We start from the raw sequence: 13,636 nt of genomic DNA on the forward strand, positions 1-13,636 counted from the left end.
AAAGAAACAAAGAGAACTTCTGTTGAATCTGACAATTAATCTTGATGGTTGTACAGTCGTCTCAAATAAAACTGTGAAGGACCTCGGCGTTACTCTGGACCCTGATCTCTCTTTTGACAAACATATCATGACTGTTTCAAGGACAGCTTTTTTCCATCTACGCAACATTGCAAAAATGATGCAGGAAAATGTATCCATGCTTTTGTCACTTCTACTTTAGACAACTGCAATGCTCTACTTTCCGGCTACCCGGATAAAGCACTAAATAAACTTCAGTTAGTGCTAAACACGGCTGCTAGAATCTTGACTAGAACCAAAAAATGTGATCATATTACTCCAGTGCTAGCCTCCCTACACTGGCTTCCTGTTAAGGCAAGGGCTGATTTCAAGGTTTTACTGCTAACCTACAAAGCAGTACATGGGCTTGTTCCTACCTATCCTTGCGATTTGGTCCTGCCGTACATACCTACACGTACACTACGGTCACAAGACGCAGACCTCCTTAATGTCCCTAGAATTTCTAAGCAAACAGCTGGAGGCAGGGCTTTCTCCTATAGAGCTCCATTTTTATGGAATAGTCTGCCTACCCATGTGAGAGACACAGACTCGGTCTCAACTTTTAAGTCTGTATTGAAGACCAATCTCTTCAGTAGGTCCTATGATTGAGTGTAGTCTGGCCCCGGAGTGTGAAGGTGAACGGAAAGGCACTGGAGCAACGAACCGCCCTTGCTGTCTCTGCCTGGCCGGTTCCCCTTTCTCCACTGAGATTCTCTGCCTCTAACCCTATTACAGGGGCTGAGTCACTGGCTTACTGGTGCTCTTTCATGCCATCCCTAGGAGGGGTGCGTCACTTGAGTGGGTTGAGTCACTGACGTGATCTTCCTGTCCGGGTTGGCACCCTCCCTTGGGTTGTGCTGTGGTGATCTTTGTGGACTATACTCGGCTTTGTCTCAGGATGGTAAGTTGGTGGTTGAAGATATCCCTCTAGTGGTGTGGGGGTTGTGCTTTGGCAAAGTGGGTGGGGTTATATCCTGCCTGTTTGGCCCTGTCCGGGGGTATTGTCGGATGGGGCCACTGTGTCTCCCGACCCCTCCTGTCTCAGCCTCCAGTATTTCTGCTGCAGTCGTTTGTGTCAGGGGGCTAGGGTTAATTTGTTATATTTGGAGTACTTTTCCTGTCCTATTCGGTGTCCTGTGTGAATCTAAGTGTGCGTTCTCTAATTCTCTCCTTCTCTCTCTCTCAGAGGACCTGAGCCCTAGGAACATGCCCCAGGACTACCTGGCTTGATGACTCCTTGCTGTCCCAGGTCCACCTGGCCGTGCTGCTGCTCCAGTTTCAACCTGTTCACCAGACGTGCTACCTGTCCTAGACCTGCACTTTTCAACTCTCTGGAGACAGCAGTTGAATAATCGGCTATGAAAAGCCAACTGACATTTACTCCTGAGGTGCTGACCTGTTACACCCTCAACAACTACTGTGATTATTATTATTTGACCCTGCTGGTCATCTATGAACATTTGAACATCTTGGCCATGTTCTGTTCTAATCTCCACCCAGCATAGGACTGGCCACCCCTCATAGCTTGGTTCCTCTCAAGGATTCTTCCTTGGTTCTGGCCTTTCTAGGGAGTTTTTCCTAGCCACTGTGCTTCTACACCTGCATTGCTTTCTGTTTGGGGTTTAAGGCTGGGTTTCTGTACAGCACTATGTGACATCAGCTGATGTAAGAAGGGCTTTATAAATACATTTGATTTGACCAATACAATGCTTCTTCTCTGTAATCAAATTAACAGCAGGGTTTCAGCATGCTTATAGAGAAGGGTACTTAACATGTACTGCACTGACACAAATGACTGGTGATTGGTTGAAAGACATTTTGAAGATTGTGGGAGTTGTACTGTTAGATTTCAGTGCAGCCTTGATATTATTGATCATAACCTGTTGTTGAGAAAACATGTTTTAAAGCATTTCAACCATATCGTGGATTCAGAGATATCTAATATAACATAGGTTTTTCTTTAATGGAAGCTTCTCTAAAGTCTAACATGTAAATTGTGCTGTACCGCAAGGCAGCTCTCTAGGTCCTATACTCATTTCTATTTTTACCAATGACATGCCACTGGTATTAAACAAAGCATGTGTGCCCATGTATCCTGATTATTCATCTATATACGCATCAGTTGCAGTCTGTTTTGGAATGGGTGGCCAGTAATAAACTGGTCTTAAACAGCTCTCAAACTAAGAGCATTGTTGCTTACACTTCTTTGACTGCATCTCTCTTCTTCCTGTGTATTTCTCTATCGTGATCTCTCTTCTTCCCGTGTATTTCTCGATCGTGATCTCTCTTCTTCCTGTGTCGTGATCTCTCTTCTTCCCTAAGTTCTAGACCTCAGCTGAATCTGGTAATGAATGGACTGGCTGTTGAACAAGTTGAGACAAAATTAACTTAAGTTACCTTCGATTGTAAAGGGTCATGGTCAAAACATATAAATTAAATGGTTGTAAAGATGGAGAGTTGTCCATAATAAAGAGATGCTCTGGAAAGACTGATTGCGTCACTTCTTGTTTTTATAAGAAGCATTGTGTTGGAAAGTCAACTTACACACAGCACTGACACACTTCTTTTTAGTCTCCAGGTCCAGAACAAATTCAAGGAAACGTACAGTATTATACAGAGCTATGAGAGCATGGAACTCCCATCTTATACAGCACAAGTGAACAGCAAACCTGTTTTTTTTAAAAACAAATAAAGCAACACCTCACAGCACAACGCCTCTCCCCAAATGTGACCCACTTGTGTTTATGTACTGACATGTACAGTATGTGTAACTGATAGATGCACACACACATTACATGTTTATGTTTGGGGCGGCAGGGTAGCCTAGTGGTTAGAGCGCTGGACTAGTAACCGAAAGGTTGCAAGTTCAAATCCCAGAGCTGACAAGGTACAAATCTGTCGTTTTGCCCCTGAACAGGCAGTTAACCCACTGTTCCTAGGCCGTCATTGAAAATAAGAATTTGTTCTTAACTGACTTGCCTAGTAAAATAAAGGTTAAAAAAATAAAAATGTTTTTAAATGTATGTCAATTGTGATGTCTTTCGTCTGTCTTTTTCGTTATGTCTCGGACCCCAGTAAGACTAGCTGTCACCATTAGCGTTGCCATGGGGATCCTAATATATTAAATCAAACGGGTTGTAGTAGTATATGCACCGGTTTATGTCAAGAACTGGAACGCTGCAGGGTTTTTCACGCTCAACAGTTTCCCCGTGTGTATCAAGAAAGGTCCACCAGCCAAAGGACATCCAGCCAACTTGACACAACAGTGGGAAGTATTGAAGTCAACATGGTGCCATCATTCCTGTGGAACGCTCTCAACACCTTGTAGAGTCCATGCCCAAAACGAAATGAGGCTGCTCTGTTCTCAAATTAAGATCCTACATTTGGGCTCCAGAGCGGCGCAGCGGTGCTAGAGGCATCCCTACAGTGCTAGAGGCATCCCTACAGACCCTGGTTCGATTCTAGGCTGTATCACAACTGGCAGTGATTGGGAGTCCCATAGGGCGGCTCACAATTGGCCCAGCATCATCTAGGTTTGGGTTTGGCTGGGTTAGGCCGTCATTGTAAATAATAATAAAAAATAATAAAAAATTAAAAGTCCATTCCTCTATGATTTGAGGCTGTCCTGAGGGCAAAGGGGGACCGGGGATTGTAACTCAATATTAGGAAGGTGTCCTTAATGTGTAATACATCCCAGTTTATATTGGTAAAAGAAAGTCTCAAATAAAACCATTCTGTCTTTTGTTGTTGATGGTTTGTTGTGAATTGATGGGAGCAGGCTATTGGTCGCTGTACGTCGCTGTACGTCGCTGTACGTCGCTGTACGTCAGGGATGCAGGGGTACATTTTCAGTTGGGATGATGGAAACTTGTGTGGAAAAAGCAGGCAAGAGTTGAGCCAAAGAGATGATTGGAAGATGAACAAAACAAAATGACAGTATTATAAACATCTAAAGCAATCTCTGAAACTGTTAAGAAAGCTTTATTGTTATTGTGCATGTTCAACTACTACTTTCTAAACAGGTTTTACCACCAGATCTGTCTTTCATCAAAAGCCTTATCCGCTCCCCACGTCCCCTCGCAAACAGCCGAAGAGGGAAAATGTATCATCACTATAGAAAGAAAAAAAAGTCCATAAGTCCACGGTGTCTCGTTCCTCCAGGGGTGTAAAAGAGCTGTGAACCAGCTAGGCAACCAGGGGGCTCCATCACTTTAGTCGCTGCACAATGACTGCGTTGAGCAGGTTGGCATCCTGCAGCGACTGGCTCTCGTCAGTAAGCTCCTTGTTGGGGAAGGTTGTCATGAGCACAAACTCTGTCGCCGCCATCAAAGGGCGAGCTCCCACCACAAACTGACGCACGTCTGACACCCTGAGGATGGGAAGAGAAATGACGAGGAGAAAGTGGGTAATATGGTGTCGGACACGCCCATCATTGAGGGGGTGATGTAGAGCTTCATGGCTTCATCACTGACCTGTGAGTGTGGTTGAACTTCTGCACCAGTCTCCCCCCGTCGGCCAGTCTGATCTGGATGTTGGTCACAGGCTGGGAGGCATCCAGGTTCACAGAGGCGATGGCCTGGGTCTCACTGGCTACCGGATCCTGGTCCCCCATACACGGAGCAGACACCAGCTCAGGGGTGGCACTGAATGGACGGGTGAGGTGGGAAAGAGACATTTATTGTGATTTTGTGATTATACTGTATTTTAAATAAACCTGAAGAAAATATTATACGTGCACATTTTCCCAGAAGATAATATCAAGTATTGAAAAAATCTAAATGTAACCCAGCAATTTAACTTCAAAAGTCCATCAAATACAATATCACTTTGTGCCAAAATACCCCTTACTACCACCTTGTGGTAATAAGGTGCAACAGTCACATTATTAAAGCATTGTGCTGAAAAGGGGGGACCAATTCATTCCTTTCCTCTGCGTTGAATTCTATTAAAATAGAACTCACCCACCTGCCCAGTTTCTGTCCTTCCCCACCGAATGCCTTGAAGGCAACCTTGGGTTTGGAGAAGTCCTCATCCCGATTGTCCTCCATATCCAAGTTGACCTGACCCCCTCGGGAACGCTGCCTCAACTCCAAAGGAATCTCCCTGAAAGGACGAAGGACTTATGTTAATACAATGCTCCAGCAATAAGAAAACAGACTTCAGAGAGGGACATGTAGCCTCCAGCTGTCCAGTGCCATAAATCCATTTATAACTTATTAAAAGGATTGAGAAAAATGGTGATGTGTGACATGAGCTGTCGTCATATAAATAATATGACGTGGATACGGTACAAACAGTGTACTCACCCCCTGCGGATGGACTCCAGGAAGATGGCGTTTCCAGGGTCGCTGTAGTTTCTGAGTTCACCGTCATCCAGGCTGAAACCTGTCTTCCACAGCTTCAGGACTATATGCACCTTCAGCACGTAGTAAAGAAAATACACAAGTAAGTAAAGAAGTAAACTGAAGTAAATGTATTTTTCTGAGATTTAATGTATACTAGCAATACAACAAAACAATTTTTTTTTTGTTGCTGTCAAACACTCACATCCTGCTGGCTGTTAGCTGCTCTTCTCTCCCCAGCCACGTAAACAGGCTCCTCCTCAGGCGCTGCACCAAGCCGGTAGCCACCACCAATAAAGGGCTAGAGGGAAAGAGGAGAGATAAGCGTTTGAAAAACATGACAACTAACATCTTACACTATTGGATCCATCAATCCCAAAACACAGGGCTAATAACACATACAAATGATCAGTATATTAAAAAAGAATGATCCTGGTGCAGAACGTATCACTGAGAAGCTTTTCATACCCTGGCTCGACTCGGCTCTCCTGGGCCCCTCCCAGCCTTCTCCACGGGTACAGCCCCATGCTCCTTAGCCCCCTTGAAGAGGTCCTCCACCACCTCATTAGAGCTCTTCTTTTTGGGGGGTCCCACTATCTGCTGCCCACTGCGTTCAGAGCCCCCAGCAAAGAACCTGGTGGGAAGCCGAGGGAGGATGTGGCCATTGAAGAGGGGAAACAACACAACCTGGATTTTGGATCCAGTCCAAGCTTCTGGTTACAACACCAGTGCTGCAATTGTGTGGACAATGAAAACAATAACACAGGGACCCACCCCCACCCAGAAGAATCTGTTGATGCAGCAGAAAGCAATACCAGCCTACAGAGAACCGAATACAGAGACATTCTGGAGGCTCACTAGCCCCTGGGTACCAGTAGGTTTCTGTGTTTCTGCTCTCTTGCCAACTCCTCATAGAATTGTCATGCTGTTTGGCTTGACAATGACACTGGAGTAGGCAGAAACAGATCTGGGACCTAGAGGCTCACTGCACTACTGTCCAAAATGCACATAGACTACAACAATTCATTGAAAATACCCCCAAAGTCACAGAAGTATAGTCAAACCTACCTTTGTCCTTCCTCCTCATCACTGTCATCTACTTCCTCATGCATCATATCTCTGAAGGAGGTCACCCTATTTTCACTCCTTTACACAACAGAAACACACAAACAAATAACCATCAACATCTATCATGTAACATGAAATGCTTCATAGGATTTTATTCTATTTTAAGTTTGACAAGAGAAACACTGAAATTACTTAAGATATGGCCTATCCTAAATTATACCGAGACTAACAGAGTAACAACAGATTTACGGAGGTCAGTTAGTTAGCTATGTACCTGGGCCCCGTAGGACGAGGCACAGAGGATCCACCACTCTCTGGCTGAGGAAGTGTCACGATGTCATCCTCAGGACCATCTTCAAAGAAACTGGCCAGGGCAAGCTAAGGAAACAGACCAAAACGCCATGTCATCCAAACATCAAGATGTCAGTGTCTAGTCACAGTCTAAACTTGATCGCCAACTATTTTGCTAAAGCTTATTTGTGAACTTGCCAAATTTTTTAAAGGGTAGCTAACTAAAAATTCTGTTATTAAACTAGAAATTAGATAGCTAATTTATCAGATTTTTGCATCCTATCATCTCAGTCACTTGATGAAGATTGATGTTAGCTAGTTATGACTATAAACTAGGTTAACTGGAGTGGCAGGTAGCCTAGTGGTTAGAGAGTTGGAGTAGTAACCAAAAGGTTGCCAGATTGAATCCCAGAGCTGACAAAATATGTCATTCTGCCCCTGTACAAGGCCGTCATTGTAAATACGAATGTGTTATTAGATGACTGTGTTGAGAGAAGAGACATTATTAAAACACTTGCCTAGTTAAATAAAATATTTTTTTTAAACTGCTGAACATTTCTATCTGCCAGTCTTAGAGCAAATTAGCTAACGTTAGCCAAGCTAACTATTAAACAGTGGTTGTAAAACATTGTAAACTGATTGGTAGATATAGGTCCTAGACAACAATGGTCATTCAAGCTTTTGTTGTGAGAAAGAGTGACTTGCACAAATCGTTACAAACTAGCTTCGTTAGTTATCTAGTACCGGCTAGCAGTGGTGGTCTGGCAGCTAGCTAACTACTGTCATTCGTATATGGTTGTGAGTTCAAATCAAATATCCCATTTAGTACAACTTGTACGTACCTGCAAATCCCAGCCGGCAGACTCCAAGAAAAAACGGGCCCTCTCCTCATCAACATCTGTAACAGCAACGAACTCCCTCACCGAGACTTCTTGGTCCGCCATTTTGATATGCCCATTCAATGAAAGCACCGACCTCAACTGGGGAAACAACTACCAACTTGGTTCCTATCCGAGCAAGCTGTGGTTCCTATCGGCGAGAAATGTTTTTTTAATGAAATGTTGTATTTAGCACAAAGTAAATACATTTTATTTGAAGGAATAATATTTCACATATATTTGACATTTATATCTAACATTTTTTTCTTCTTTTGTATTACCATAACAAATACACCTATATGTTCTGCCTAAGCAAAGGGGTAATCTGGGATTTCCAAATAACAATTCAGACACCGCCACTTGTTTTTGTTAACAGCTGAGGGATTGGAGTGGAGAAGTGTAACCACTCTCAAATTCATAGACAGAGCTATGATGCAAGGACTGACATGACATGGGATCAACAACTATGATTTGAAGCTATATTGATGTTTATTTACAATTAAAAGAAGCTTATAGTTTGGGTTCTGAAGTGTTACAATAGTTATACTGAGCCTATTTGGGCATTTATAAGTGATATTCTTCAAGACTCTTTGGGAAATCTGATGGGATTTGTATTTAAATGTTTTCATTGTTTCTAATAACGTGGACATTTAAACACTAACTCATCCAGTATAAAGATTGGTAGGATAAAGAATGGACCCTAGTGCTCGCCCCGTGAGTACTTAAGAAACACTACTGTTCCTGTTTTCTTCTACACATGTTTTAAAACACCTGAGCCAGGCTAGGCATATAGCGTAGTAGTGATATGCATTACACAAATCCTAAACACAATTTATGACTGATAGCCTACAGGAATCATGTTTGTCTCACTTATAGGAGTATTTTCACCATCGTTGTAAAACCCTAGTTATTTCCTTTAACAAAGTAGTTTCAGAAAACTATTATTTATTTGATGTGATTCATTTAAATTTGTCCCCCAGGTTTAAAGGTCAGCTCTGTAACTGATAACTAATTTTAAAATTGGAAAACTATTCCTTTTTAAATATTATTTTTCAAAAATAAACATTTAACATCTACCAGTCAACTGAGCGGGTCGAGCATGACATGTCAACCCTGTTGCCCAAGTAGAAAAATAAATAATTAATTAAAGCACTTAACCCTAATTGCTCCGGTAATTCGTTGTGGATAAGAGCTCTGCTAAATGACTAAAATGTACTACGGAGTGGCATTTTTACAGTTTTACATAGCCTTCACATCAATAGACATGTTTGCTCATTTTAATCTGTGTTTATGATCTGGCTTTACAACTAGATATGAGATGATGTACCCTTTAGATTCATGAAGCAGCAGTTTTTATTTTGATTAGGCGTCTGTGATAATAGTAAAGTATTAAGCATCTTAGTCAATTTTGGTTCTTGTTCTTGTTGACAATGTAAACAAACAATATCTAATATATCCCTGCAACTAATGTTTTTGGGGTTGTAATGATGAGATAAGAGTAGCGCTAAATAATTTCAAATATTTAGGCTATGTATCATATCTTTCAAAAACCACGAGGAAGACGTTATTATCAATAACAATATCAAGTTACACAATGTTTTCTGATGCACCTTTAGTCTAATGTGTTTAGTACTTTCATATTCGTACTATATAAGAGAGCGGAAAAATAGATCATTTCATGAAGACTTTTGGCTACCATGAGAGAGAAGAGACATTTTGAAAATCTATGACCTTAAAATGCCTATTTACTCTATTCCATCTGACTGCGCAAACCACTGTCTCATCAGCCCAGCCTGGCAAATTACAAACTTGTTCTCCACTATAAAAAGGTATCTAGACATTATCTCACAATTATTTTAGACTACCAGTTAGTTTTCAACAGCAGAGATTTGTATAAATCTTGTTGTCTGTCTCTCTGACATTTGCAACATTGTTTCAATATTCAAATTGTCCCATAGTAATGTATGTGTATGTGTCGGGACGAGACAGACAGGCAACGTTTATCAGCCAGTTGAAATCATTAATGAGCTGGTATCATTATTATGGGTACATACAAAGAAATGTCAGTTGAAAAAAAGGCACAACGAAATGAAGTGTAGCTAGTTTATAGTCTTTACAACTTCATCTAGAAGTTGTATATAAGTGATAATGCCCGATAAGCTGGTGTTTGGAGGAAATATTGGCACGTTTTGCAACACCTGTGCAAATATGTCCTCCAAACATCAGCTTATAGGGCATTATCATGCTTAAATAAAACTTTTTACAACATATTAAAATAAAATAACAGTGAATGACATGTTTTCATTAAAACGTTATTCTGACAAGTCAAACTTCTTCCAACCAGAAGATATAGTCCGGACAAAAATCAGGTTGTTGGTTCTTTTGGTCATGCTGCTACAGACACGACCCAGTCATTAATTCATTTTGCATAGTTGCAATGCAAAAGGCCTGGTTTTCCGTTCTAAACAAAATGGTTGCTATGCAAAAGGCCTGGTCTTCCATTATAAACAAAATGTTTGCTATGCAAAAGGCCTGGTCTTCCGTTCTAAACAAAATGGTTGCTATGCAAAAGGCCTGTTCATCCGTTCTAAACAAAATGTTTGCTATGCAAAAGACCTGGTCTTCCGTACTAAACAAAATGTTTGCTATGCAAAAGGCCTGGTCATCCGTTCGAAACAAAATGGTTGCTATGCAAAAGGCCTGGTCATCCGTTCTAAACAAAATGGTTGCTATGCAAAAGGCCTGGTCGTCCATTCTAAACAGAATGGTTGCTATGCAGGCCGGATAACGTTATTGTCACTTGCTAGATAGCTAGCCAACTTCAGCTAACTCAGTCACGTCAAACATTGAACCTAGAATTACAGTACACTTTTTTTATATATTGGTATTTACTTGGATATGTCCATGATAACGATGTTGATGCGTGATTTCGACTGGCTCAGAAAAAGTTGTCTCGTCTCGTCTGGGCACCACCGAGGTAAAATCAGTTTCACATTGGATATTCGATGGATATTCGCCTGTAGTTTTCCTTACGTCCACCGCAGTTAGGGACCGTCAACATAGTGACAAATCAAATTGTTCCAATTTCAATAGCTCTTTAACCATTACTCCTAACACTTTCAAAACTGGTTGTATCTAACCCGATGGCCTAGACACACAATTGCACACCCTTTAGTTTGTCCATTTTCATCTCACATGGTTTTACATGAATTTGTCAAAATGTAGAATTTCAATAGCTCCTTGGTCATGTGACCTAATGTCCGCTGACAACCCTTCTATATTGCACACTCTTGTTTGTGTACTGTAAAATCATGAGGTGAAACGTACATTTTTCATAGTTTCAAATTTGCAGTAGCTCCTTGGTCATGTCAATTACATACCTCAGAAGTGTGCAGTGGATATACACCCATATTGCATAAACTCTAGTAATGTATCTTCTGTGTTGTTGTACATGAATATTGGTTTGACAATTAGGGGGTTCAGTCCAGCGTTGTGTTTACCCTTTTCTTTAATATTTATCTACAATAATCGGTAGTTCTAAGCACTTATTTTCCCTGTTTTTAATTTTTCCACAGTATTTAACAGTGGTACACAATAGGAGAGAGACAGATAATATCTTCTTTCGTCGTTCATATCAACCATAAAGGAAAAGGGCAAAGTACGAGAGTTATGTTATTAACTGTCCAAAGCAGGGATGGAGAGTGAGCTAGACTGGTCAATATATATACACTGAACAGGGATGGAGAGTGAGGTAGACTGGTCAATATATATATACACTGAACAGGGATGGAGAGTGAGGTAGGATGGTCAATATATATACACTGAACAGGGATGGAGAGTGAGGTAGACTGGTCAATATATATACACTGAACAGGGATGGAGAGTGAGGTAGACTGGTCAATATATATATACACTGAACAGGGATGGAGAGTGAGGTAGGATGGTCAATATATATACACTGAACAGGGATGGAGAGTGAGGTAGACTGGTCAATATATATACACTGAACAGGGATGGAGAGTGAGGTAGACTGGTCAATATATATACACTGAACAGGGATGGAGAGTGAGGTAGACTGGTCAATATATATACACTGAACAGGGATGGAGAGTGAGGTAGACTGGTCAATATATATATACACTGAACAGGGATGGAGAGTGAGGTAGACTGGTCAATATATATACACTGAACAGGGATGGAGAGTGAGGTAGACTGGTCAATATATATATACACTGAACAGGGATGGAGAGTGAGGTAGGATGGTCAATATATATACACTGAACAGGGATGGAGAGTGAGGTAGACTGGTCAATATATATACACTGAACAGGGATGGAGAGTGAGGTGGACTGGTCAATATATATACACTGAACAGGGATGGAGAGTGAGGTAGACTGGTCAATATATATACACTGAACAGGGATGGAGAGTGAGGTAGACTGGTCAATATATATACACTGAACAGGGATGGAGAGTGAGGTAGACTGGTCAATATATATATACACTGAACAGGGATGGAGAGTGAGGTAGACTGGTCAATATATATACACTGAACAGGGATGGAGAGTGAGGTAGACTGGTCAATATATATACACTGAACAGGGATGGAGAGTGAGGTAGACTGGTCAATATATATACACTGAACAGGGATGGAGAGTGAGGTAGACTGGTCAATATATATATACACTGAACAGGGATGGAGAGTGAGGTAGACTGGTCAATATATATACACTGAACAGGGATGGAGAGTGAGGTAGACTGGTCAATATATATATACACTGAACAGGGATGGAGAGTGAGGTAGACTGGTCAATATATATACACTGAACAGGGATGGAGAGTGAGGTAGACTGGTCAATATATATACACTGAACAGGGATGGAGAGTGAGGTAGACTGGTCAATATATATACACTGAACAGGGATGGAGAGTGAGGTAGACTGGTCAATATATATACACTGAACAGGAATGGAGAGTGAGGTAGACTGGTCAATATATATACACTGAACAGGGATGGAGAGTGAGGTAGACTGGTCAATATATATACACTGAACAGGGATGGAGAGTGAGGTAGACTGGTCAATATATATACACTGAACAGGGATGGAGAGTGAGGTAGACTGGTCAATATATATACACTGAACAGGGATGGAGAGTGAGGTAGACTGGTCAATATATATACACTGAACAGGGATGGAGAGTGAGGTAGACTGGTCAATATATATACACTGAACGGGGATGGAGAGTGAGGTAGACTGGTCAATATATATACACTGAACAGGGATGGAGAGTGAGGTAGACTGGTCAATATATATACACTGAACAGGGATGGAGAGTGAGGTAGACTGGTCAATATATATACACACTGAACAGGGATGGAGAGTGAGGTAGACTGGTCAATATATATACACTGAACAGGAATGGAGAGTGAGCTGGTGAGGTAGGCTGCAGTGGGTTTGCTGGACAATACATATACTGAACATGTAACCACAGTCATGGTGGCCAGTAAATCAATGAATAAAAATGTAATATTGACAAATGAAACAAATTGTAGACCTTTAATCTTTTCCAACATGTCAACAGACACTTAACTTCAATTAAGTATGAAACATTTCACAGTGTTAACTTTCTCTTTATCCCTGGTTGATGTACATGTCAGAGCCTCTTCAGTGTGGATGGGGTATAGCATACATTTTCAACAACAAAAACTGCACTTCCAGTGTGTGTTCATTACTCTGGTGAACTCTTTTGTCTTCGTTCCTCGGCACAGCACATGGAACCACCGCTGGCGTGCAAAACATTCAATCAAAACAAAACAAAGTGTAACACGTTATAAATAAAATCAGATATCAACGCGGTATGACGAATGACGAATTAGCCGTCCATTGTGTTATATCATAAATTGTCTTACATGCCGTCACTGTTGTCAAAAGTTTATAAACATGTTAAATAAAGTGACTAACCCAGTCAGTCTTTGGGCCACATCCAGGTTCTTTATCA

At 41.3% G+C, this 13,636-nt stretch overlaps 1 protein-coding gene across 2 annotated transcripts; it reads right to left on the minus strand.

Annotated features, from left to right (window-relative positions):
• Positions 1–4,022: 4,022 nt before the first annotated feature.
• LOC135527773 (NSFL1 cofactor p47-like) lies at positions 4,023–7,738 on the minus strand. 2 transcript variants are annotated; one of them, XM_064956330.1, is made up of 9 exons: positions 7,601–7,738; positions 6,742–6,845; positions 6,468–6,545; positions 5,868–6,033; positions 5,605–5,700; positions 5,364–5,473; positions 5,023–5,160; positions 4,530–4,700; positions 4,023–4,426 (listed from the first exon to the last, which is right to left on the minus strand). In XM_064956330.1, the coding sequence occupies exons 1-9, from the start codon at positions 7,700–7,702 to the stop codon at positions 4,264–4,266; spliced, it is 1,128 nt and encodes a 375-aa protein (XP_064812402.1). In that variant the 5' UTR covers positions 7,703–7,738; the 3' UTR covers positions 4,023–4,263. The 2 variants fall into 2 exon arrangements, with proteins under 2 accessions (XP_064812402.1, XP_064812401.1); XM_064956329.1 differs by having other exon boundaries at positions 5,364–5,476; positions 7,601–7,736.
• Between the last annotated feature and the right edge of the window lie 5,898 nt (positions 7,739–13,636).

Source organism: Oncorhynchus masou, chromosome 33 (assembly GCF_036934945.1).
Source record: "Oncorhynchus masou masou isolate Uvic2021 chromosome 33, UVic_Omas_1.1, whole genome shotgun sequence".
Classification (NCBI taxonomy): domain Eukaryota; kingdom Metazoa; phylum Chordata; class Actinopteri; order Salmoniformes; family Salmonidae; genus Oncorhynchus; species Oncorhynchus masou.

Bases quoted from the DNA above. Each gene is read 5' to 3' on its own strand.
- LOC135527773 (XM_064956329.1), bottom strand. From the start codon at position 7,702: ATGGCGGACCAAGAAGTCTCGGTGAGGGAGTTCGTTGCTGTTACAGAT. The intron at 6,546-6,741 runs GTACATAGCTAA...TGTTGTGTAAAG, and splicing joins CCTCGTCCTACGGGGCCCAG to GAGTGAAAATAGGGTGACCT. The intron at 5,701-5,867 runs GTATGAAAAGCT...CTTTCCCTCTAG, and splicing joins GAGAGCCGAGTCGAGCCAGG to CCCTTTATTGGTGGTGGCTA.